Source organism: Haliotis asinina, chromosome 6 (genome assembly GCF_037392515.1).
Source record: "Haliotis asinina isolate JCU_RB_2024 chromosome 6, JCU_Hal_asi_v2, whole genome shotgun sequence".
NCBI lineage: Eukaryota > Metazoa > Mollusca > Gastropoda > Lepetellida > Haliotidae > Haliotis > Haliotis asinina.
The window spans coordinates 71,530,520-71,556,779 of NC_090285.1; the positions used below are offsets into that span (position 1 = coordinate 71,530,520).

Sequence of the window (26,260 nt, forward strand, 5' to 3'; positions counted from 1 at the left end):
GTCACAGGGGAAGACTATACTGCTGTTTACTTGATCTTGAAGCCGCATTTGATTCCATCAGTAGAACAGGTTTGATGTATGAACTTTGGACTGACAATGTGAACGGTAAATTTTGCAGATTAATTAGAAATATATACACAAATATAACATCACTGCAACGACGGCTTCTCTGTTTGACTGTGTGAGCGGAGTGAAAGGGGCTTGCCAACTATCACCACTGCTATTTTAATTGTTCGTTATTGATATTACTAAATTTCTCAATGTTGATGAAGATAGATATATAGACCTTGGTGCCTGTCGGTTTGAATAAATATGTCATTTTCCAAAATTTAATGTATATCAATCAGTAATGAAGGAATAATATTGTGAAGACATATAGTATTGTTTGTCAGCTGGGAACGTAACTTCATATCGAACAGCCCTTGATGAATTTAGGTGTTCAAATCACATACATGTATTAATGATAGAAGAAGGTAGAAAACTTCAACGATTTTGTCCTCTACCCAGTATGCCTATTGTTGTGGCTGTAGCTGTGACTGTGGTTGTGGTTGGGGTTGTGGTTTATAGCTATGGCTGTGACTGTGGCTGTGGTTGTAGTTGTGGTTGTGGCTGTGGCTGTGACAGTGGTTGTGGTTGTGGTTGTGGTTGTGGTTGTGGTTGTGTCTGTGGCTGTGACAGTGCTTGTGCTTGTCCTTGTGGCTGCGATTGTGATTGTGATTGTGGCTGTGGTTGGGGTTGTGCTGTGGTTGTGGTTGTGCCTGTGGCTGTGATTAGAGCTGTGGCTGTGGCTGGTGATGTGATTGTGGCTATGGATGTGATTGTGGCTGTGGTTGTGGTTGTGCTTGTGGCTGTGACTTTGGCTGTGGCTGTGGCTGTCGTTGTGACTGTGGCTGTGACTGTGGTTGTGGTTGTGGTTGTGGTTGTGGTTGTGGTTGTGCTGTGGTTGTGGTTGTGCTGTGGTTGTGGTTGTGCCTGTGGCTGTGATTAGAGCTGTGGCTGTGGCTGTGGATGTGATTGTGGCTATGGATGTGATTGTGGCTGTGGATGTGATTGTGGCTGTGGTTGTGGTTGTGCCTGTGGCTGTGATTAGAGCTGTGGCTGTGGTTGTGATTGTGGTTGTGGTTGTGGTTGTGGTTGTGATTGTGGCTGTGGTTGTGGTTGTGGTTGTGGTTGTGGTTGTGGTTGTGGCTGTGGCTGTGGCTATGGCTATGGATGTGGCTGTGGGTGTGGTTGTGGTTGTGGATATGCCTGTAATTGTGGTTGTGGGTGTATTTGTGGTTGTGGCTGTGGTTGTGGTTATGACTGTGGCTATGGATGTGGGTGTGGGTGTGGATATGGCTGCAATTGTGGTTGTGGTTGTGGCTGTGGCTGTGAATGTGGTTGTGGCTGTGGTTGTAGTTGTGGTTGTGGATATGGCTGTGCTTGTGGTTGTGGCTGTGGGTGTGGATGTGGGTGTGGGTGTGGATGTGGATGTGTTTGTGGCTGTGGTTGTGGTTGTGGCTGTGGATATGGCTGTGATTGTGATTGTGGTTGTGGCTGTGGCTGTTTGTTTTTTTTTTGTTGTGAAGGCGTCGGGGCTAGTGAGAGTTCGACAGAGACAAAAGATTAAACAGTCAGTGCCTCTTGAAACCTTTAATGAGTATATTTTGAAAACCTGTAGAGACACCTATCAACTTGTTCTGGTTAAATCTCGTTTAAGCTATCATTTTCCATCAACTTTGGACATTTTATAAAAGTAGAGATACAGGGTCCAATCCCTACCCTGACGCACAACCCCGAATATACAATTAAGTGGTCGGCCTCTCATAGACTGACGCTTTGGTGTGTCGGCCAACTCCCCACACAGATATTATCCCACATCTCAATTCCCCTCCAGACAATTCCCAATCACCTGAGTGCTAATTCCCTACACGTTAGGTATTTTTATGATTTGTATTGTTGAGTTCTGGGAGAGTAGTTACGAGAGAATTGCTGTTGGTTTTTTTTCCTAATTACTTTAAACTGAGTTGAGCTGTACCCTTATGTCTATATTATGTCTAAGAGTATTAACTGTCTGGAGCAAAGGAGGGCGTTACGTTGTGTTTGTAATAAATCTTTCATTTCGTTGATGATATCTCAAACGTTGATCTCACATTTTAGTACACTACTGAATTTAACTGAGATGAGAGGGATAACGTATCCCTCGGAATGTTTACTAAACAGTTATAATGTGACATTATAGATTTCAAAACAACCGTGGCGGGTTGAAAGTTTATTGTCTGTGCGTGGAATAGTCCCGCGGGGAATATTCTGTGTGAGGAATTGTCCGTTTTCAAAGGATATCAAGAAAGTCAAACGCACAGATGACCACTTCTCCTGGCCATCTCCGTACAAGTGCACCCGAAGGTTCAGTGGAACAGCAAGATGGAGGCAGCCCTGCACAGTAACGTGGTACCTGTAATGCTGATACCTCAAAGACACCGCCATTACAGTTGCACGTCAGGTATACTATGTGATTCACTGACGCTACGTGTGTGCACTTCTTGTATGTGCGGCATAGGGAAGAGCCGTGATCACAGCATCGTCAACATGATCTGTATGTCCAGATAATTGTCGTTCTTACATTGCCACTAAACAATGGTGATGTTAACCCGGTGTTAACTAATGTTAGTACTGGACTTCATAACCGTATGGAGACTATGTTGTTGTCCTTCACTTCCTCTGCTGGAACAACAGTGGTATATTCATGCTCAGTGCTGATCGTGTTGTTGTTCAATTTGCTATACATGTCAGCGGCATTCTGCTTCTGTGATGCTTCAACAGCCTCACGTGGGCCACTAGATTTCCTGTCTGACGTGTTCAGTGTCTTTGATACAGGACTGGAGATGGTAGGATCGAGCGGTGATTGTGTGACACAGGACGTGACAACGTTGTCATATACAACAGGTTGTCGTCCGTTCTCCGCATCAGGTGATACGGGTTGTCCCAGTTGGCCGAGATTCATGGATTGCTTGGCTATCTTGTGTTTTCTGTAGACGAGATAATACCCTGTCAATATGATCAGACATTATTTAAACAAAGAGTATACATTCTTGAACCTTTGCATGACGGATGAAAGTACTGTTTGGTTGTCACAGCACAGGATAACTATAATTTCTGTTACCGTTAAAGATCATTTTCTAGTATTTTGTAATAAGTCCTGGTCTAGATAGGCCTTATGTCTTGTCTGTCATAGCAAAGTATTCCTGTTTCTTCCGTTATGTCAAATGTGTTTTGTCTACCTTGATGCACCGTGATACAGATCATTTCACACTAGTTACTTACCTCCTGCTCAGTGAGACAGGTCGTTTCACACTAGTTACTTAACTCCTGCACAGTGAGACAAGTCGTTTCACACTAGTTACTTACCTCTTGCACAATGAGACAGGTCGTTTCACACTAGTTACCTCCTGCTCAGTGAGACAGGTCATTTCACACTAGTTACTTACCTCCTGCACAGCGAGACAGATCGTTTCACACTTGTTACTTACCTCCTGCTCAGTGAGACAGGTCGTTTCACACCAGTTATTTACCTCTTGCACAATGAGACAGGTCGTTTCACACTAGTTACCTCCTGCTCAGTGAGACAGGTCATTTCACACTAGTTACTTACCTCCTGCACAGCGAGACAGATCGTTTCACACTTGTTACTTACCTCCTGCTCAGTGAGACAGGTCGTTTCACACCAGTTACTTACCTCTTGCACAATGAGACAGGTCGTTTCACACTAGTTACCTCCTGCTCAGTGAGACAGGTCATTTCACACTAGTTACCTCCTGCTCAGTGAGACAGGTCATTTCACACTAGTTACTTACCTCCTGCTCAGTGAGACAGGTCGTTTCACACATGTTACTTACCTCTTGCACAATGAGACAGGTCGTTTCACACTAGTTACTTACCTCCTGCACAATGAGACAGGTCGTTTCACACTAGTTACCTCCTGCACAGCGAGACAGGTCGTTTCACACTAGTTACTTACCTCCCGCTCAGTGAGACAGGTCGTGTCACACTAGTTACTTACCACCTGCGCAGTGAGACAGGTCGTTTCACACTAGTTACTTACCTCCTGCTCAGTGAGACAGGTCGTTTCACACTAGTTACTTACCTCTTGCACAATGAGACAGGTCGTTTCACACTAGTTACCTCCTGCTCAGTGATACAGGTCGTTTCACACTAGTTACTTACCTCCTGCTCAGTGAGACAGGTCGTTTCACACATGTTACTTACCTCTTGCACAATGAGACAGGTCGTTTCACACTAGTTACTTACCTCCTGCACAATGAGACAGGTCGTTTCACACTAGTTACCTCCTGCACAGCGAGACAGGTCGTTTCACACTAGTTACTTACCTCCCGCTCAGTGAGACAGGTCGTGTCACACTAGTTACTTACCACCTGCGCAGTGAGACAGGTCGTTTCACACTAGTTACTTACCTCCTGCACAACGAGACAGGTCGTTTCACACTAGTTACTTACCTCCTGCAAGCGAAACAAGTCGTTTCACACTAGTTACTTACATCCTGCATAGTGATACAGGTCGTTTCACACATGTTACTTACCTCCTGCTCAGTGATACAGATCGTTTCACACATGTTACTTACCTCCTGCACAGTGAAACAAGGAAGACGTTTATTTCAAACCAGTTACTTACCTCCTGCACAATCCGATGGCGACAATAACGACTAGGATGAATATTCCACCGACAATGAGACAGGTCGTTTCACACTAGTTACCTCCTGCTCAGTGAGACAGGTCATTTCACACTAGTTACTTACCTCCTGCACAGCGAGACAGATCGTTTCACACTTGTTACTTACCTCCTGCTCAGTGAGACAGGTCGTTTCACACCAGTTACTTACCTCTTGCACAATGAGACAGGTCGTTTCACACTAGTTACCTCCTGCTCAGTGAGACAGGTCATTTCACACTAGTTACTTACCTCCTGCTCAGCGAGACAGATCGTTTCACACTTGTTACTTACCTCCTGCTCAGTGAGACAGGTCGTTTCACACTAGTTACTTACCTCTTGCACAATGAGACAGGTCGTTTCACACTAGTTACCTCCTGCTCAGTGATACAGGTCATTTCACACTAGTTACTTACCTCCTGCTCAGTGAGACAGGTCGTTTCACACATGTTACTTACCTCTTGCACAATGAGACAGGTCGTTTCACACTAGTTACTTACCTCCTGCACAATGAGACAGGTCGTTTCACACTAGTTACCTCCTGCACAGCGAGACAGGTCGTTTCACACTAGTTACTTACCTCCCGCTCAGTGAGACAGGTCGTGTCACACTAGTTACTTACCACCTGCACAGTGAGACAGGTCGTTTCACACTAGTTACTTACCTCCTGCACAACGAGACAGGTCGTTTCACACTAGTTACTTACCTCCTGCAAAGCGAAACCAGTCGTTTCACACTAGTTACTTACATCCTGCATAGTGATACAGGTCGTTTCACACATGTTACTTACCTCCTGCTCAGTGATACAGGTCGTTTCACACATGTTACTTACCTCCTGCACAGTGAAACAAGGAAGACGTTTATTTCAAACCAGTTACTTACCTCCTGCACAATCCGATGGCGACAATAACGACTAGGATGAATATTCCACCGACTACGGCACCGACGGCTGCGCCAACGTTTGATCCTGTAATACATCCACATTTCTTGACGGTGTCAATGACAATATCAAACGTAACCTCGCACACACGTTGACAATACAAACCTGTTCCTTGCAGTCTCCTTAAGATTACAGCTGACAATGCATGACTGCTCCTTGCACACTAATAGACAATGCAAAACTGGTCCTCGCAAAGTAGTGGACAAAATACAAAACCATTCCGTGCATGCTCGTTATGACACATGAGTGAAAAAGGTAACTACCATTGCTTGTTACACACAACTAGGGATAACAAATCATAACGTACGGATTTGTATATATACAAATATGGCTCGAATTCTTTCAAATAGTGAGTATGGTACGGCGCCGCTTTCAGCAATATTTCAGCAATATCACGGCGCTGATGAAGGTGGGTCTACCTGCCTTCTCAGAAACAAATGTTGCTGTGCATGGTTTCTGTCCCAGTCCCAGTTCTCTGCACTCAGCCAACACCATGCCAGTCGCTGCATGTCCAGTCACTGTGTGTGTATCTTTAATAAATTATACTTTGGATGATTTCTATATGATCATCATCAAACTTTCTGAAATATAATACTAGAAAAGAAAGTCGGCAATCACACGTCTCACCTGAATCTCCTTGGTCCAAAGCTGTGGTTCCAGGTCCGATTGCCTCTGAAACAGGAATAGCACAGCAAGTAGAGTATGTATAGTACAGTTTAGTAAAGTTAGTTTGGTCAAGTGGATACCACACAGCAGGACACCACTTACCTTTTGGCGTTGTCCGCGTCTCCGTCGTCACGCTGCTGCTGGTAGTCCTTGAAGCTGACTGTGTTGTAGTCGCAGACGTTCTAATAATTGTTGACTTGGGCGGTGTAGCAGGCTCATCTGTGGTAGCGGATGTTGTAGTAGTCGCAGGTGAGGAAGAAGAAGATTGAGTCAGTGGTTGAATAGTGGTCGGTGGTGGGGCCGTTGGGTACGTAACCGTAGTAGTAGTCGTAGTAGGAGTTGTCGTCGTTGTAGGTGCAGCTTGAATGACATAAGTATGACACGTGTATACTAAAGGACAGATGTAAAGGCGTTTCAATCATATTAGGCTTTTTAAAATGTCCTTTTTAATAAATGGATCTTTCACCATGTACAGATATATCGTGTATGCTTCAAAACTTGCATTTGAAGTACTTACGTGTTTCTTACTAAACAAACACAGAGCCTTTGTACATGCCACTTCATGTGTCAAACATACCCATTTAGATCAAACTGTTCCTAATGGATAAATCTAGTTTATGGAATGAGTGTACATCAAAATGGATTTGACATTCCCTTGAAGTTGGTGCACCTTCCCCACTCAACAGCTGCTGTTGTTGGACCTTCCCCAGTCAACAACTGCAGTTGGTGCATAGTCCCCAGTCAACAGTTGCAGTTGGTGCACCTTCCCCAGTCAACAACTACTGTTGGTGCACCGTCCCCAATCGACAGATGCCATTGGTGCACCTTCCCCAGTCAACAGCTGCCGTTGGTGCACCTTCCCCAGTCAACAGCTGCAGTTCTTGCATCTTCCCCAGTCAACAGCTGCTGTTGGTGCACCTTCCCCAGTCAAAAGCTACTGTCGGTGCACCTTCCCAAGTCAAAAGTTGCAGCAGGTGCTTACGTGTTGAGTGTTTTAGTACTTAACGTGTTGGCAGTTTCAGTGCTTACGTGTAGAGTGTTTTAGTACTTACATGTTGTATGTTTCAGTACTTACATATTGAGTGTATCAGTACTTACGTGTTCAGTGTTCCAGTACTTACATGTTGAATGTTTCAGAACTTATTTGTTGAATGTTTCAGTACTTATTTGTTGAGTGTTCCAGTACTAACATGTTGAATGTTTCAGTACTTATTTGTTGAATGTTTCAGTACTTATTTGTTGAGTGTTCCAGTACTTACATGTTGAATGTTTCAGTACTTACGTGTTGTATGTTTCAGTACTTACATGTTGAATGTTTCAGTATTTACGTGTTGTATGTTTCAGCGCTTACGTGTTGAATGTTTCAGTACTTACGTGTTGTATGTTTCTGTAATTGTGTGTTGTATGTTTCAGTGCTTACATGTTGTATGTTTCAGTACTTACGTGTTGTAAGTTTTAGTACTTACGTGTTGTGGTGTGGACGGCATTCAGGCTACAGGCAACAGTCAACGCATTCGTTCCTGAAAGTGAATGAAATAGACACACGGGTTAAGCCAAATGATGCTTTGCTGCCTTTTCAGCTGCTAACAGAGACGTGGGACCATGATCTTTTTGTGAATAAATCATCTAGTACCAGGTAACCCCATGAGAACTAACTTCCTCGGATTATATTAAAGTTAACATGAGATGCAACAGGAGACCATTCCAGATTTATGAATAGAAGGTATGTAATATGATCTGGATTCAATTTACTTCAAAGTTCATAATAATGGGTCTAAGAATATGATTTCACACCACGGAAAAATATGAACAAGATAAGAACAGGAACACTAACTTTGGTAGCCTTAGCTGAACGGAGCCATGTTTATACACATAGGAACTTTAGTAAGCAATATAATACGAAGTTTTCAAAACACATGTCTTCCTTTGCAGTTGTTAGTCTTACTAGCGATGGGGATACAGTTGGATTATACGACTATTATTCTATTTTATTTCCGGTAATGAAAGTCCACAGGCCTGTAGTACAAAAAAACATTATTACATCGATAGTTACACGCACATAAAATATACTTGAAAAAGAGACAGTAATCAACTGTAGGTTACATTGTGTTCAAAGATATATTCTGTTCTAAACAACATGGTATAGTAAACAAACATGGACAAGTTTTGAAGCATAGTACGGTTTGTGCTATTTAACAAGCTGCGAATTTATCTAGGTTTGGATGGACAGAATAATATTTCTTAATATACAACTTCCTAATGGAATTATAAGCAGGGCAAATTATAAGGAAATGATACCCATCTTCTATTTGGTTAAGATCACATAGTTTGCAAGTTCTGTTTTCTCTTTTGACATTTTTAAATCTTCCACTTTCGATACATAAATCACGTGAGGAACATCTCAATCGCCTTAACGATATCCTATATTCTTTTTATATTGAGACATGAAAGATATGTTTCGGCATCAAAAGTACATTTACCGGAAAGGGATATTTTTGCAAACCATTCTTGCAAATATATATCTTTTAATCTTTGTGTTAGTTCTAACATATACTTACCCTCAGAATCAACATACTGATTGCTCCATACGCACCCAAACCCTTTGGAGAATACAAAATGTCTGACAGAAGAAACCCAATTTGTATGTCTATTTTTATCGAATAGTATCAACATATTGTAACATTTCTTTGGTAACCTATAAGAAGGTATCTTCAGTAGTTTTAACCAGTATTTTCAAACTCTTATATTCGTATACAAGTACATCGGGTATTTACCTCATTCTCCATACACTACTGTATTCATTCATTATATTGGACTTAACACCAAGAAATCTTTTACATGCTTTCAATTGGACTCTTTCTAAATCATTGTAATAATTCAAACCCCATATTTCAGCTCCATACAATAAAATCGGCTTAATTTTAGTATCAAATATTTTAAAATAAGAACTGAACTTTATGTCTCCATGTACATTTAGTTGTTTGAAGATACCTATCATGACTTTTTGTGCTTGCAAACAAGTGTAAGTAACATGTGCTGTCAAAGATAAACAGTTACTAAACATTCCCAATCATATTCTGTATGAACATTCACAATTTGGTCGAAAAGTACTAGACGTGTGAGGTACAACTGATTGAGGTGTATTTATGGGCCTTAAATCTTGAACAGATCTCAAAAACACCTCCAGTACTCGTTTCTGACAGAAGAGCTGATCTCTTGAAAACAGCCGAGGTGGTGTAGTTTTCAAGTACTCGGGAGAAGGAACACTTCCCTCTATAAAATGCTCCGTTGTTGAAATGTCTATAACAGTTTGTGTTAGGAATCTCCGGGACTTCAGCTGTCAAACTTGGAAAGAGTTTTCCATATTTCCGTTCTGTTTCCTGGACACAAAGTATTGAATGTCTGGACGCTCTGGAGCTTATAAGTTCCAGCATCGACGTTTTGAGAGAGACGTAGTCAGAAAAATGGTGGCAACCAAGGACAAACAATTCAATCCAGTATGGCCTCCAAAAGGTTCTCTGTAGCTACATGTGTCCTACAGGTGATATGTGCAGGTGTCCTGATCCCGGATCTATACCAGACATTTGGACCAGTGGTGTAGGAGATTATTAGTCTAGAAACTGAATTTTTTAAATCAATTTTGATTTATCTGCAGTTTGTCCTTCAGTCTACAGACTTGAGGTTTTTTGCGGTACCGACGTCAGGACTTTGATGATTTTTTAAACGAATTTGACAACTGGTTTTCGAGTTATGTTTGGAGAGAAAAGCGCTGGAATAATAATGATAATAATAAATGATAATGAATTAAAACAATTCCAGTACGCCACCATCCTTTTCGGCATGAGGCCATAATAAGTAAACTCTAAACGTACAAGGGCATTGCAACTTACATCGGAACATGGAAACAAACACTGCTGTATTCACAATCGAAAAGTGGTCAGATTTAACATATGGTAATTACAGAATTAGACCCCCGCAGTGAAGCATAGATTTATATTTTATATTCAAGGTCAAAAGACTCAACCCGACAATCAACAAAGGTCAATGTTTTTACATCCTTATTATATTACGCGTTACGATCAACTAATCAATCCTAATCAAGAATATCCCATCCTTTGTCTACTGGCTCTAATCATATCTTATCACATGTCAGCTCCTACTGTCTGTATGAACTCAAATACCCGCCATGTACATATTTGTCCTTGTGCATATGTCGTGTATCATTTCCTTGAAAACAGTGTTAAGATCTACACCGAAACGTCGCATCAACTGCAATTGATCTCGTGATCTATAATGTGGTATTTTTAACTATATTCACTCAGTTGGCATACAGTTTCAGGTTACCTTTGAATCTTATCCAGACAAATTCTGCCAGATTAGTGAGCGTCAAGAAGAAGTATTGGTCTGACGTTCGCGCGAGTGTCAGTGACGGCCATGTTGGCGGAGAGCGACAGGTCTGCTGTGCCAAGGTGGAGCTGATGTTATAGATACCCAGAACTCCGCACTGGCCGTTTGGTCCAGACATGCGGACGTCGATGCCTTCAATTATGACTTCGCCCCTGCTGGGCCTGGACACGGTACAGTAACACACATCAGTAGCCAGCATGTACTGCTGAGTCGGGTCGTACAGGACGGAGACCGACGTACCGACGGTGTATTGAGCAGCGCCACACATGGGGACGATGGAAGACTCTGTCAGTAACAGATACAATATATACCACGGCCATGAGACAAGTGAGTGGAAAAACAAATACCCAAAGACAATTAGAAGGACATGCTAACTCTGAAAAACAACTGCTGAAAAACAGAGTAATCTTCCCAGCATCATTTAGTTTATACCCAGCGATACAAAAGCTGAAATTACAAAAGATGGTATTCAGGGTGGGGACGCAACTAATGGGCTTACATTCATCTTAAAGACAATTATCATAATCATAATTTGAAAACATGAAAATATGATCATCTCAGCAGGCAGTACAAACAGGCAAATGATAAGCTAACAATAGGGAGAAAACTAGGAGTATGTGGACATCACATGTAATCAAATGTAAAATTTTACGTAAAAGATGACGATACATTTCTTTCTTATAAAGAATTCGTAGAACTTATGGGATTAAAATAAATTTCTTTGAATATACAAGATTCTTATCTTCATTGAAAACATATTCAAAATAGTGTTCGCTCAAATTTAATATTCAGAAAGATTTTCTTCTATTCCTCCGAATTTGGAAATACAACTCAAAACCAAGAAAGGATGTAGCATACAGGTATCTTCACAAGGAAGCTATAAGTAAAAAAACTGCATTATCAAAGTAGAATACCGAATGCCGATAGATATCAAACACAATCAGTGGAAAACACATACTTTTACACCATTTCGAGCATCTTCTAGTGCTAGGCACTGATGGCTTTAATACCGCATTCTCCACAGGATCCTCACAACCACTAAAGATTTATATAGATACAAGCTAATAGAATCACCACCTTGTAATTTTATGATGTTGAAAAAGAATCGATCATTCATTTATTGTATGAATGCAAACATGTCAAAACACTTTGGCAAGATCTACTAAACAGACACCCTTTTGAAAATTAACATAGAAACCATTAATCAAGGATTCAAACAGAGGAACAATCATGTGCTGAGTATCATTTTCACATTACCTAAAAACTATATATATTCTGCTAAGGTAGCAAACATTGAACCTCTTCTGGTCTGAAGATTTTTATGGATATCAACTTCTTTATGAGAGAACACAACGTTTCGGAGTTAATGCTTACTCCTTCATCAGGTGATTGAGAAAGGGATACAGAGGTGTATTTATATGTACAGGTAAAACAATAACAAAGTAACAAGTGGAATGAGTTAACGACAGCTAGTATAAACAAGCACTGATAGGAAGCCGATAGTTAAGATAACAATGATGGAAGCCAATGGTGATGCATTACAGTTGATTGGATATGTTTACATAACACAGATACGGGGTAAGGACGATGTACATGATTGGGGATGAGGATGGAGGCCAATGGTGATACATTACGCATGATAGGATGATGTACATAACACTCGATAGGGGGTGAGCATGTTTACATGAGGGTTGATGATGTACAAACACAAGTAGGTAAGGGTGTACTCGGGTAGATTGGCTATACATGAATTACATAGATAGAATGTACACAGGTAGATGAGATTAATTTATCAATAAGTCCCAGGCACTTGGTAGGTACACTCCTTGGTCGCGGTTGATGGCTGGTTTCTGTCTCCGGATCTCGATGGCCTCTTGCAGTTTCCTTTGGCGCCAGTTGTTGTTGTTGGTAGATAGTATCCTAGTGTCCTCCCATCGAATTGAGTGTTCAGGGTTCTTGAGAATGTGTTCAGAGATGGCCGATTTCTGGTCGAGTTTCCTGACTGAGGTCTCATGTTCCTTCATTCTGGTGTTGATTGGTCTCAGCGTTTCTCCAATGTATAGGTCGCCACAGTTGCAAGGGATCTGGTAGATGCATCCTCTCGGGTTAGGGTGTTCACAGCTGGGTCCTTTACCGTTGGCTTTTAGGTAGGTCTTGATGGTCTTGCCACTGGAGAAGGTGACATCGATGCTGGCTTTGATCTTGATGAGGCGTGATATTTGATGACTGATGGGGCCAAGGTAGGGTATGGTTACTCTGATGGGTGATGGAGAAGGTTTGGGGCGGGGTTCTCGGTCCTTAAGGGTCTTGTTGGTGGTAGCTGTGACGAGCTGGGGAGGGTAACCGTTGAGTGTGGTGAATGTCTTTCTGAGGTGGTCCAGTTCATTGTTTAGGGCATCGGGGTGGCAGAGGGCTTTGGCACGTCTGGTAAGGGTGGCGATGATAGCTTGCTTGATCTGAGGATGGTGGCAGGAGTTGTAGTGGATGTACTGGTCGGTGTGCGTCGGCTTGCGGTAAACTGAGGTTCTAAGTCCATCGTCTGTGGTGTGGAGGGATACATCGAGGAAGGGCAGGTGTTGGTTGGTCTCAGTCTCCATGGTGAACTTGATTCTTGGATGCTGGTCGTTGAGGTGGTTGAGGAGCTCATTGGGGTCGTTGTCATAGGCGATGGTGGTGAAGGTGTCGTCGACTTTGCGGTACCAACAGAGGGGCTGGAACGGAGCTGTGGAGAGGGCTGCTTCCTCGAAGGAAGTCATGAAGATTTCTGTAATGAGAGGAGAAAGAGGTGAGCCCATGGGGAGACCGTGGATCTGCTTGTATATCTTACCACTGAATGTGAAGTAGGAGGTGTCAAAGCAGCTGCGGGCGAGGTTGATGATGCTGTCTATGGTGAGCTGGGTGTCCAAGTCTTCTATCCGGTTGGCTAACTTGCTGCGAAGGATGTCCAGGGCTTCTTCTAGTGGGATGTTGGTGAAGAGGTCCACGACGTCGTAGCTGACCATGGTGCCAGTGGGGTTGGATTCTTTCAGCTGGTTGACAAAGGATGAAGAGTCGCTGATGTAGGACTTGCCATCTTTGCCAAGTGGAGCGAGGAGACGTGTGAGGAACTCAAGAAGCATGACAGCATCACCATCACCGAAGCTGACAAGGGCAAAGCAGCAGTCATCATGGACACCCCGGAATTCCTCCAGCTCGTCGACAACAGCCTCTCAGACACCACCACCTACCTCAACATCAAGAAAGATCCGACGGCCAGACTGGAAACACAACACAAGAAAACCCTGAAGGACCTCCATGAGAAGAGAGAAATCAACGACATCATCTTCAACCAGCTGAACCCTATCAACTCCCAAGCCCCATACGGAAGAGCCACCATCAAGATCCACAAGAACCCGCCCAAAGCCCGGATCCTAGTCTGCTCAAGAGGTTCAGTTTTCTACAACACCGCCCAGTTCCTCACACGTCTCCTCGCTCCACTTGGCAAAGATAGCAAGTCCTACATCAGCGACTCTTCATCCTTTGTCAACCAGCTGAAAGAATCCAACCCCACAGGCACCATGGTCAGCTACGACGTCGTGGACCTCTTCACCAACATCCCACTAGAAGAAGCCCTGGACATCCTTCGCAGCAAGTTAGCCAACCGGATAGAAGACTTGGACACCCAGCTCACCATAGACAGCATCACCAACCTCGCCCGCAGCTGCTTTGACACCTCCTACTTCACATTCAATGGTAAGATATACAAGCAGATCCACGGTCTCCCCATGGGCTCACCTCTTTCTCCTCTCATTACAGAAATCTTCATGACTTCCTTCGAGGAAGCAGCCCTCTCCACAGCTCCGTTCCAGCCCCTCTGTTGGTACCGCAAAGTCGACGACACCTTCACCACCATCGCCTATGACAACGACCCCAATGAGCTCCTCAACCACCTCAACGACCAGCATCCAAGAATCAAGTTCACCATGGAGACTGAGACCAACCAACACCTGCCCTTCCTCGATGTATCCCTCCACACCACAGACGATGGACTTAGAACCTCAGTTTACCGCAAGCCGACGCACACCGACCAGTACATCCACTACAACTCCTGCCACCATCCTCAGATCAAGCAAGCTATCATCGCCACCCTTACCAGACGTGCCAAAGCCCTCTGCCACCCCGATGCCCTAAACAATGAACTGGACCACCTCAGAAAGACATTCACCACACTCAACGGTTACCCTCCCCAGCTCGTCACAGCCACCATCAACAAGACCCTTAAGGACCGAGAACCCCGCCCCAAACCTTCTCCATCACCCATCAGAGTAACCATACCCTACCTTGGCCCCATCAGTCATCAAATATCACGCCTCATCAAGACCAAAGCCAGCATCGATGTCACCTTCTCCAGTGGCAAGACCATCAAGACCTACCTAAAAGCCAACGGTAAAGGACCCAGCTGTGAACACCCTAACCCGAGAGGATGCATCTACCAGATCCCTTGCAACTGTGGCGACCTATACATTGGAGAAACGCTGAGACCAATCAACACCAGAATGAAGGAACATGAGACCTCAGTCAGGAAACTCGACCAGAAATCGGCCATCTCTGAACACATTCTCAAGAACCCTGAACACTCAATTCGATGGGAGGACACTAGGATACTATCTACCAACAACAACAACTGGCGCCAAAGGAAACTGCAAGAGGCCATCGAGATCCGGAGACAGAAACCAGCCATCAACCGCGACCAAGGAGTGTACCTACCAAGTGCCTGGGACTTATTGATAAATTAATCTCATCTACCTGTGTACATTCTATCTATGTAATTCATGTATAGCCAATCTACCCGAGTACACCCTTACCTACTTGTGTTTGTACATCATCAACCCTCATGTAAACATGCTCACCCCCTATCGAGTGTTATGTACATCATCCTATCATGCGTAATGTATCACCATTGGCCTCCATCCTCATCCCCAATCATGTACATCGTCCTTACCCCGTATCTGTGTTATGTAAACATATCCAATCAACTGTAATGCATCACCATTGGCTTCCATCATTGTTATCTTAACTATCGGCTTCCTATCAGTGCTTGTTTATACTAGCTGTCGTTAACTCATTCCACTTGTTACTTTGTTATTGTTTTACCTGTACATATAAATACACCTCTGTATCCCTTTCTCAATCACCTGATGAAGGAGTAAGCATTAACTCCGAAATGTTGTGTTCTCTCATAAAGAAGTTGATATCCATAAAAATCTTCATTCTTATGTATTTTCATTCTAAATGACATTCAAAGACTCTTCTGGTCTGAAACCCAAACTGAATTACAGTTGCCAATTACATAAGTTTAATGCATACTCCAGTTGCAAATACGACACCTCTGTTACATTTTGGTCATTTCGCCACAAGCTAGTTACATAGAAAATGAATTTGACTTGCACCATAATACCACAAATATGCTGATTTGTTAAACGTGCATGAAATGCTGAAATGCTATACCCTCTTACTTCCTTGACAACTGTACCGGAAGCTGTATCCAAACGTCGATCCACCTGATTAAAGAAGTTGCTCATCCATAAAGCTTTGTCCTCATCTAATGCTGTACCCAGATCAAAAAGAAATAAAGTGATGAAAAAATAATAATTAATAACTCAATTTTGTTGTCAAACATACCGTCCACGCATTCATACTCTACTACGGAATAACTGGAGACAGCCTGAAATCCCTGGCACGATTCAACCAGGCGCGGTGTCCGAAAGTCACAGAAGTGGGAAGAGCAGTTGCGATAGATATCGCTGATGTCGTTTGCGATGAAGGTGTGGAAGCAGTCGCTGTTGCGGAGGTAGGAGCAGCAGGTGTCGTTGCAGCTGATGACCCCGGTGGTGCAGTTGACCCATGTCTTGTGGCCGTAGAGGGCCTCCTTTATCGCTACCCGGGCCGTGTCGGAGCAAGTCAAGTTATGGTTCAGACAAGAGCCCGCAGACCCAAAGCAACCAAGAGATACGTTGTCCACTGCAAAAACTGTAAGGGAACATGAGTGTTGACAGTAAATGAGTGGAAGCCAAAATTACATTACGTACTGAAACAAGAACTAAACTGACTCCCTACCGATCTATGTTGTCAATATTGCAGCAGATATTGAACAAAACTAAAATAGAAGTCAGCATTACAGCATCACTGATCTCTGCCTAAACCAAAACCTAAAGTCAAGACTGCACAATGCATTAGTCACCTTCTGACGAAGTACTGACTGATTGCTGTCTTCAGCAATATCCTAAGGAAGGCAGTAATACGTACCGACTGGTGTCTGGTTAAAACCCAAACTATGGTGGAAGGTAATATTAAAATACGGAGAGGTTACTGGTTAAAACCCAAACTATGGTGGAAGGTAATATTAAAATACGGAGAGGTTACTGGTTAAAACCCAAACTATGGTGGAAGGTAATATTAAAATACGGACAGGTTACTGTTTAAAACCCAAACTATGGTGGATGGTAATATTAAAATACTGATAGGTTACTGGTTAAAACCCAAACTATGGTGGATGGTAATATTAAAATACTGATAGGTTACTGGTTAAAACCCAAACTATGGTGGAAGGTAATATTAAAATACTGATAGGTTACTGGTTAAAACCCAAACTATGGTGGATGGTAATATTAAAATACTGATAGGTTACTGGTTAAAACCCAAACTATGGTGGAAGGTAATATTAAAATACTGATAGGTTACTGTTTAAAACCCAAACTATGGTGGATGGTAATATTAAAATACTGATAGGTTACTGGTTAAAACCCAAACTATGGTGGAAGGTAATATTAAAATACTGATAGGTTACTGGTTAAAACCCAAACTATGGTGGATGGTAATATTAAAATACTGATAGGTTACTGTTTAAAACCCAAACTATGGTGGAAGGTAATATTAAAATACTGATAGGTTACTGGTTAAAACCCAAACTATGGTGGATGGTAATATTAAAATACTGATAGGTTACTGGTTAAAACCCAAACTATGGTGGAAGGTAATATTAAAATACGGATAGGTTACTGGTTAAAACCCAAACTATGGTGGAAGGTAATATTAAAATACGGATAGGTTACTGGTTAAAACCCAAACTATGGTGGAAGGTAATATTAAAATACGGAGAGGTTACTGGTTAAAACCCAAACTATGGTGGAAGGTAATATTAAAATACTGATAGGTTACTGGTTAAAACCCAAACTATGGTGGAAGGTAATATTAAAATACAGATTGGTTTCTGACTAAAAAGCTACAGTGGAAGTTAATAATTAACGCACTGATACTGACTGCAACTGGTATGGGTGTTCGTGATACAGAACTTTATGTGGCCGCCCTCGATCACATCTGTGTGGCACGATAAGATATAATCAGACAGTTTTAGTTAATGCGACATGTGTTCGTGATTACTGTATGTGCCTGTATCCCAGACGTGTATATATGTGAGCGCGTGCGGGTGAGCGCGTGCGGACGTGCGGACGTGCGGGAGTGCGGGCGGGCGCGCTTATGTGTTACCCTAATCCACATTCTAGGGCAGCCTGACACCCGAGATGTGCAACGTCCTTGGAGAGCAGCACCTCTCTAGAAACATCAAGACGGTTGTGTTCGGACGTGAGATGGAAATAAAATACCATGTTAGTATTGGCCTTTTTAGCAGTTGAAGTATTCAGCTCATATCTTTACAGTTTGAAGACACCATGCAAGAGAATACCAGATAGTCGTGTTTGATATTGGTCCAAACAGCGAACGCAATGGTTATGAAGCCATTCTGTGACCTCACACCACACGTCATACTTGTAGATTATAGGATAAACGTCCTTGGTTAAAAAAAATGCACCTGTAAAAAAGTTCTTGGTAAAAGTCCCAGTTAATTATTTATTTGACGAATTTGACATCAGACATTGATATCTTATATAATGGCAGAATATACTATGACATCAAAAATGCTTTTAGAAACATGAAAAAATTACACATGACAGATTACTTTTTCCGATTGATATTTGATCTTTTAAACACCTTAAAAGGTATGAGGTGGACAAAGTCTGTACTGCTTGACAAGTATTAGATGAGCCACGACCTGACAAATGACCCCAATTTGCATATATGGGAACGCCCTCCAAAACATTCCTTTTGAAACAAGAGGGAAACAGGTTGTCGTCTAAATATTAAAATGTTCAATTTTCTCGTGCAAATCGTGTCTTGCTTAACGAAATCTCTCTACGAGACGTGATAAACAGTAGCAGTATTGATTTCACGCCACCGTCAGGGTGTATTGCACGTGCTTAGTCCCCGAGCTACCTCATGTACATTTGTACCTGTAGCAGCCGAGTGTATTCGTCTACATTCCTTGCCCAGCCTACTTGTCACAAACGCGTTTACTGCGCAGGCTCATCTAATGCGTGTCAAGCAGTAGGTACATTGCCGGAAGAAGGAACATCCCGAGTTTTTACACGGTGTGGCAGTTGGCACCCAACTTCATAAACATCAGCAGGCCTAGATTGTCTCACGTCCACATGTGACTCATTATATAACCTATAACTTACAGTATTAATTGTAGTCATTTCGTGTGGGTATTTCAAATCAACATTTCAATACGCTGACAGCAGTAGCAGAGATATTATAGATATTATTTGTCAAGATATAAATACAAAATGGCAAAGAAAGGAATATGAAGTTCTGGTTATTAGATTCACACCTGATATGAATGATTTATGGCCAATCAACACAAGAAAAAGATTTAAAGAAATTATTAGAAAGAAGACATCTGACACCGACTGGCAAAATCAGTGTAAATAAAAGATTGGATCTTTCAGAATTGGTTCACTTTTTCAATTATTTACCTGCGCCACCAAATGAATTTATCACTTCCCTTGAGAGACTACTACTCAGATTTATTTGGAATGACAAAAGCGACAAACGGAGGATTTTGAAAAAAGATTAAACAGAAGGTGGTTTACTCATATGGCAAGTATTAAAATCTTTGCTAATGCCATTATGTTATCTACATTCAGACTCTATGTGAGAAAAACAAATATGAGTAATCCATGCAATTTTCCATTAAATGATATAATACAATTTGGAGCAAATTTTCAGAATATTATTGAAACTATACACCTGGAAATTAATCAAGCAACACCCCAATTTTTTCTATTGGAGCAACTTTGAAGTGTTCTGACAATCAAAATATGCCGGGTTGATATAGTTTGACACTTTTTTATTCAACAGACGATCTCTGACAAACAACTTAAAGGGAAAAAGTATCAAGACTTTGCTTTATTGCAACGAAATCCAAATTCTTAAAACTGTCTTAAATTCATGAAAAAATGGACACAATTTACTATTCATCCACAGACGTTGTTGTCAGGTGTATTAACACAAATGTCACATGGAAAGAAAGAACAGTCATCTGAGAGTCTGCACACCGACTTTCATCAATATCTAGTGTGTCCTCCCTGCGCACGCACCACCGATTCCAGACGCCTCCTCATTCCTTGGATGAGTCTCCGGATCTGATTCTGGGGGATCCTGTTCCACTCCTCATGCAGGGCAGCCGTCAATTCGTTGAGATTATGGACTGGTGGGTCTCTCTGCCTCACACGACGGCCAATAAAGTCCCACAAATGTTCAATGGGGTTGAGGTCAGGGCTCATGGCAGGCCATGGAATTCTGTCAATTGCATTTTGCCGCAAAAAATCATTTACAGCATGCGCCCTGTGAGGTCTAGCATTGTCGTCCATAAATATGGGTCTCGTTGCCAGAGGATGGTTCTCAAAATGAGGTACCACAGCCCTGTCAAGAACCTCCTGTTGGTAACGAACACCGTTAAGGTTGCCACGGATGGTAATGATATCCAACTTGCAGTTCATGGAAATGCACCCCCATACCATAACGGAACCTCCCCCAAAGGCCACAGTCTCCTGGATGTTCCGTGGAGCCATTGCTGTGTTCCTCTGCCTCCAGACCCGAGTACGACCGTCCACCATGTGCAGCAAGAACCGGCTCTCATCTGAGAAATGGACCTTCCTCCAAGAGGCAATGTTCCAGTGCAAACGGTCATTACACCAGGCCAGTCGGGCTGCCTTATGGGCTGGAGACAGTCTGGGTCGCTTGATTGGCCTCCTTGCCCGGTATCCTGCAGCTTTCAGACGATTCCGAACAGTCCTGTTCGGGATGGGTCTCCCTGGAAGCCACTCCTGTCTCAACCGAGAGCTCGAGTCGAAGGACCTGCGCCGTACAAGTCTCAGTAAAGCTCTGTCCTCCCGGACTGTGGTCTTCCTGGGTCTTCCTGGTCTAGGCAGGTCTTTAACTTCATTAGTGGCCCGGTATTTTTTCAAAAGTTTTGAAATTATGGAATGATGTCGTCCGATTTGAGTCCCGATTTGTCTTAGAGACATACCAGCATTCCTCATGCCGATTATTTGCCAACGAGTGGCCTCTGATAATTTCCTACGTGCCATGACATTGAAATGAATGAAAAACCGAATGCAATCGACAACCTGCGCTTGTAAACACCCCAGGGAAAAAGTGCATTTTTCGAAAGTTGAGGTTAAAGCAATGCACGTGCGCTGTGCAAGCTTCACGCGCGTCATATCAACCCATGAAAAGCTCATGCTGTATGTCAATACATCAAAATTGAATAATCAATCATCAAAATTACTTCGTTAAACTTTGTTAAGTTTTTATGTGTCTTTGAATTTGGTGTTGCTTAATTAATTTCCATATGTATAATATGCTTTTTGGAAAGATGTTTTGTTGGCATAGAAAGTATACTGTAATAAAGACACCATGGAAGCAAACACCCCTTATGGTTGGATCATAATTACAAAACCCAAATCACTTTGTTAGGCATTGGGCTAAAAATGGAATTTTAACATTTAAGGACCTCTGCAATGAAGATGGTTTCATATCTTTTGAAGATCTGAAGTTCAAATTTGTTATTAGAGGTATATATATGGATATTGGATATGTTTTGTATATCATGCCTGAGTCATGGAAAAGGACTATAAAACAATACAGAAATATACATAACAATCATCTGGATAATAACTTTTCTCATAAAAGTTTATGGATGTGAAAAATGCTTCAAAATTATTTTGTGATAAACTCTTATGTGACAATATTAAGCTTCATATTTACATAAAATAGTGTGACGGTTACTAATTTGCCGCGACAAAGGGTATAAGAAATCCCTTCAGAACCAGCAAAATATGAAACTGACAAGTCTAAAATATCCAATATTATGTATTGAGCAGACAAAAGCAAGATACAATGATTCACAATAGAGGTTTCAATGCAGCAGGATCAGATCTGAAGTAAGGGGTCACAAATATGATATCAACTGATCAAAGTCTTGGTTTGAGAGAGAAACGGTTATACTGAATGTTACGCGGCGAGCGGTCAGTCTTGGATGTAGGCCGATGTTGATTATCAGAAGAAGAGGCACATAGATGTAGATAGGTACGAATAATGTCACAACTCCAGTATAACTCCAGTGGTGAGTCCGTGTGTCCGTGCCCCGCCAACACAACAACAAGCCTTTATATACACAGTCACATATTCTTGAGCGTTCCAGAGAAGTATGAAACCTTCGCGACCGGCCTCGTGTTTACCATAAAGTAAAAACACGCACAAAAGGGAGGCAACTCTAAAGCTCTACCTTAAAGGCGTACCGCTAAAACACTATTACCGTAATACGAAATGTGACCCATAATAACCATCGCTCAAAACTCTAAACAATGTGACCCTGTAATAAATTAACTTAATCAATAACAATATACATTACAGAAAACACACTCTCGTACCATCTGAAAAATTATTTCATGATAATGATTTTGATTAGTACATTTGCAGCAAGAATTTAAAAGATGTAAAAAATTATATTTTCAAATGAAATTTTTGCAGAGAAATATTTATAAAAAACCGCGCTTTTGAAAGTGAAACTTGTAAGCAATGCAGTATGTAGCTTTCGTAATGTTGATAGTGAAACTTTATATCATGTACATGCATATTGGGAATGCAGTGTAACACAAATCCTCTGGAAAGAACTTTAGAACTGAACAATAAAACAAATAAAACAGACATTTGTTTGGCTTTTGGATAATAAGCCACGGCCAAATCATATACTCTTGTTTGCAAAAAGTTAAGAAATTATTATCTTTTTGAATTATTTTATTTACACTACTGAAAGAATCCAGAAAGAGCAATAATTTGGGGAAAAAAATTCAGACAAATGGATTCTTTTATCCTCAATTTATGATTTCTGACGAAGTCTTTAAATGAAGTTGAAGAAAAATATTGGATTATAATTTCTTTATGCTACCTGTTCATATAACATTTTTATTGAACCCCAAGACGTTCGATCACGCATTTGTACCCTTACTGCTTTGTTTGATATGACTGTATTCAATTAACAGAATAAATTTATTAATATTTTAAAAAGGTGTTTTTAAAAACCCATTTCAATACGGGTTTATGTCATAAGACCTTTACATTTGTTGTATGTGCGATAAAGAAAAACTACAAATTAAAAAGCATTGTTTGTCTGTACAATTCTTGTAGAAAATGAAAATAGGAGTTTTGTTCCGTAGGACCTTTTTACCTAGGCAGATTTAGGACTTTTTAACAGGTACGTTTTTACCGAGAACTTTTTTAAAGAACGCGTACCTGTACGCAGCTATAGCGTGGGACAAACAATTGTGTGAGCCTGCTAGAAGTGGTGCGTGTAACCACGCCTCAGTATGGCGTGAAATGCAGGAGTTGTAACAGTAACTGACGTTGAAGACGGAGCTCATCAGTCATGTGGAAGACAAGCCCAGACAAGTTAGTGGGAGGAATGTGACATTCGATCACACGCAGGTGACACTGTTCCCCTGCCACTACTGGTGTTTTTGCTCGTGTGGCAGACCGTGTAGGCAGATCATGTGAACATGCGCGTTACACTCCGACGTCATCGCAAATATATTAAAACCTCGGATGAGCACGGTCATCTCTGTGTTACGTCTCGCCATTGTTGTGAACGACTACCTAACCGACTTATACCATGTAGCCTCACAGTACAAGGCAACAGGATATGATGTGTCCTCTATACATACGGTATATAGTTAGTGCAATAGGAAACTCAATACGTTTAATGATATGCCATAACCAATAAATCCGCCTGTCCTGCCGCTGACTTATACAGTCCCAGCAGCTGTGTTATGAAGGGGTTTCCTTCCTCTAACATGTGTAAGAATAGGACATAAGTCTCGACAATTGTGTTATCAGTATGAGAGAGGGGCCATGAGCCCACAGCAGCTGTGGTATAAAGGGATTTCATTTTACTAACAAATGTAAGAGAGGGGCCACGAGCCCACAGCAGCTGTGGTCTAAAGGGATTTCATTTTACTAACATATGTAAGAGAGGGGCCACGAGCCCACAGCAGCTGTTGTCTAAACGGATTTCATTTTACTAACAAATGTAAGAAAGGGGCCACGAGCCCACAGCAGCTGTGGTCTAAAGGGATTTCATTTTACTAACAAATGTAAGAGAGGGGTCATGAGCCCACAGCAGTTGATTTATCAAGGGGTTTCTGTCTGTTAACATACGTCAGATCGCGAACAGCTGTATTATGAAAGGGTTTCTCTATGCTACCAAATGTGAACGAGAACATGAGACCCAACGGATGTGTTATCAAGAGGTTTCCTCCTGCTAGCTCGGATTTCCATTGAAACCACATCTGTACGTGTCAAACCATCACCCATACGTACAAATTAGCATACTTGGTGATGTTGGGGTCTGAGGGGACGGTATGTACACCTGACCAGCTTACCTGTGTGGACCATTATTCCGCAGGTAAACAACGTCAACCACAACACACCTCTGGCCGCCATTGTGTAGGTATGGATTCTTACTTAAACACTCGCCTGAGGTCCGGATATCCTCTCTTTCAGGGTGTGTCCTCTCCTACCCATTCGAAGACTCGCGATCAGGAAGTGCTGCATACAAACCTATCACAAGGAGAGCGAACACACCAGCCAAGGAGAGCCGTGGAGAGCGGTCATGCGATACTGCTTGTTTTGTGATCATCAGGTGTGCGGCTGCTCGGATCCATGTCACTGGACTAAAACTGACAAGATGAAAGCAGATTACTTTGTTCAGCCATTGCTGAATATATTCTGCCATTCTCCGCGCAGGCCTGCACACGTGATGTTTCCTTATACGTGTTACCGTTATTCTGAGATAGATGCTATCTCTTCAAAGCAGTAGGGACACATATCACTGAACTAAACTACGACCTGCCTCTCCTGGAGGTAACATATTACATTGAACTAACCCAGGCTCTATCTCTTCTGGTGGGGACACATCACACTGAACCAAACAAGGGTCTGTGTTTTCTGGAAGAGACATATATTGTCGTCCCATGTTATATGCCCACCTAGTTGTGGGGGCCAATGTTCACACTGTGTGGACCTCATGTTCCTTCAGTTAAGGGATTCCCCTGTTTCCCCTGGTTGTGTGGTATCCATGTCCTGTCTGTTCCCCCGATTGTGTGATCACCATGTTATCCCTGTCTGTGTGGTCTCCATGTTCCCCCTGATTGTGTTGTCTCCATGTTATCCCTGTCTTTGTGGTCACCAAGTTATCCCTGTCTGTGTGGTCACCATGTTCCTCTACTTGTTTCATGTCAGTGTTCCCCTGGTTGTGTGGTCTCTATCTTATCCCTGTGTGGTCACCATGTTCCTCTACTTGTTTCATGTCAGTGTTCCATTGGTTGTGTGATCTCCATCTTCCTCTACCTGTTCTCTAGGTCTGTGATCCCTGTGTTCCCCCTTGGTAAGTTCTCTCCTTGTTTCTTTCCGTTATCTCCATGTTTAACACTACTTATGTTAACATCTGTGTGCATACCCTAGTTACATCATATCTGTATTTACCCTACTTTTGTGATCTCAGTTTATGTTGGTTATGTTACCTCTATGTTTCCCCCTAGTTATGTGAACCTTTTTCTGGTTTTGTTTCTTCCCCTAGCTACGCTTTCTCTACGTTCCACTAGTTACGCCATCTCCATGTTCCACTAGTTACATTGTCTCCATGTTTCCCTAGATATGGTGTCTCCTTGTTTGCATCAGCTATGATGTCCCCATGTTCACCTAGTTACATTGTCTCCATGTTTCCCTAGATATGGTGTCTCCTTGTTTGCATCAGCTATGATGTCCCCATGTTCCACTAGTTACATTGTCTCCATGTTTCCCTAGATATGGTGTCTCCTTGTTTGCATCAGCTATGATGTCCCCATGTTCCACTAGTTACATTGTCTCCATGTTTCCCTAGATATGGTGTCTCCTTGTTTGCATCAGCTATGATGTCCCCATGTTCCACTAGTTACATTGTCTCCATGTTTCCCTAGATATGGTGTCTCCTTGTTTGCATCAGCTATGATGTCCCCATGTTCCACTAGTTACATTGTCTCCATGTTTCCCTAGATATGGTGTCTCCTTGTTTGCATCAGCTATGATGTCCCCATGTTCCACTAGTTACATTGTCTCCATGTTTCCCTA

The 26,260-nt window shown here is 42.2% G+C and overlaps 2 protein-coding genes across 2 annotated transcripts; one reads left to right on the forward strand and one right to left on the reverse strand.

Annotated features, from left to right (window-relative positions):
* The first annotated feature begins 569 nt into the window (after window positions 1–569).
* Window positions 570–2,440, forward strand: LOC137288040 (uncharacterized). The gene is made up of 3 exons (XM_067820400.1): window positions 570–766; window positions 989–1,544; window positions 2,318–2,440. Exons 1-3 carry the CDS (start codon window positions 570–572, stop codon window positions 2,438–2,440), a joined length of 876 nt encoding a protein of 291 aa, XP_067676501.1.
* LOC137287004 (uncharacterized) lies at window positions 1,618–24,804 on the reverse strand. Its single transcript, XM_067819081.1, has 8 exons — window positions 24,535–24,804; window positions 16,379–16,726; window positions 10,655–11,002; window positions 7,777–7,830; window positions 6,413–6,670; window positions 6,272–6,316; window positions 5,587–5,671; window positions 1,618–3,008 (listed from the first exon to the last, which is right to left on the reverse strand). Exons 1-8 carry the CDS (start codon window positions 24,593–24,595, stop codon window positions 2,660–2,662), a joined length of 1,548 nt encoding a protein of 515 aa, XP_067675182.1. The 5' UTR covers window positions 24,596–24,804; the 3' UTR covers window positions 1,618–2,659.
* Window positions 24,805–26,260: the final 1,456 nt, after the last annotated feature.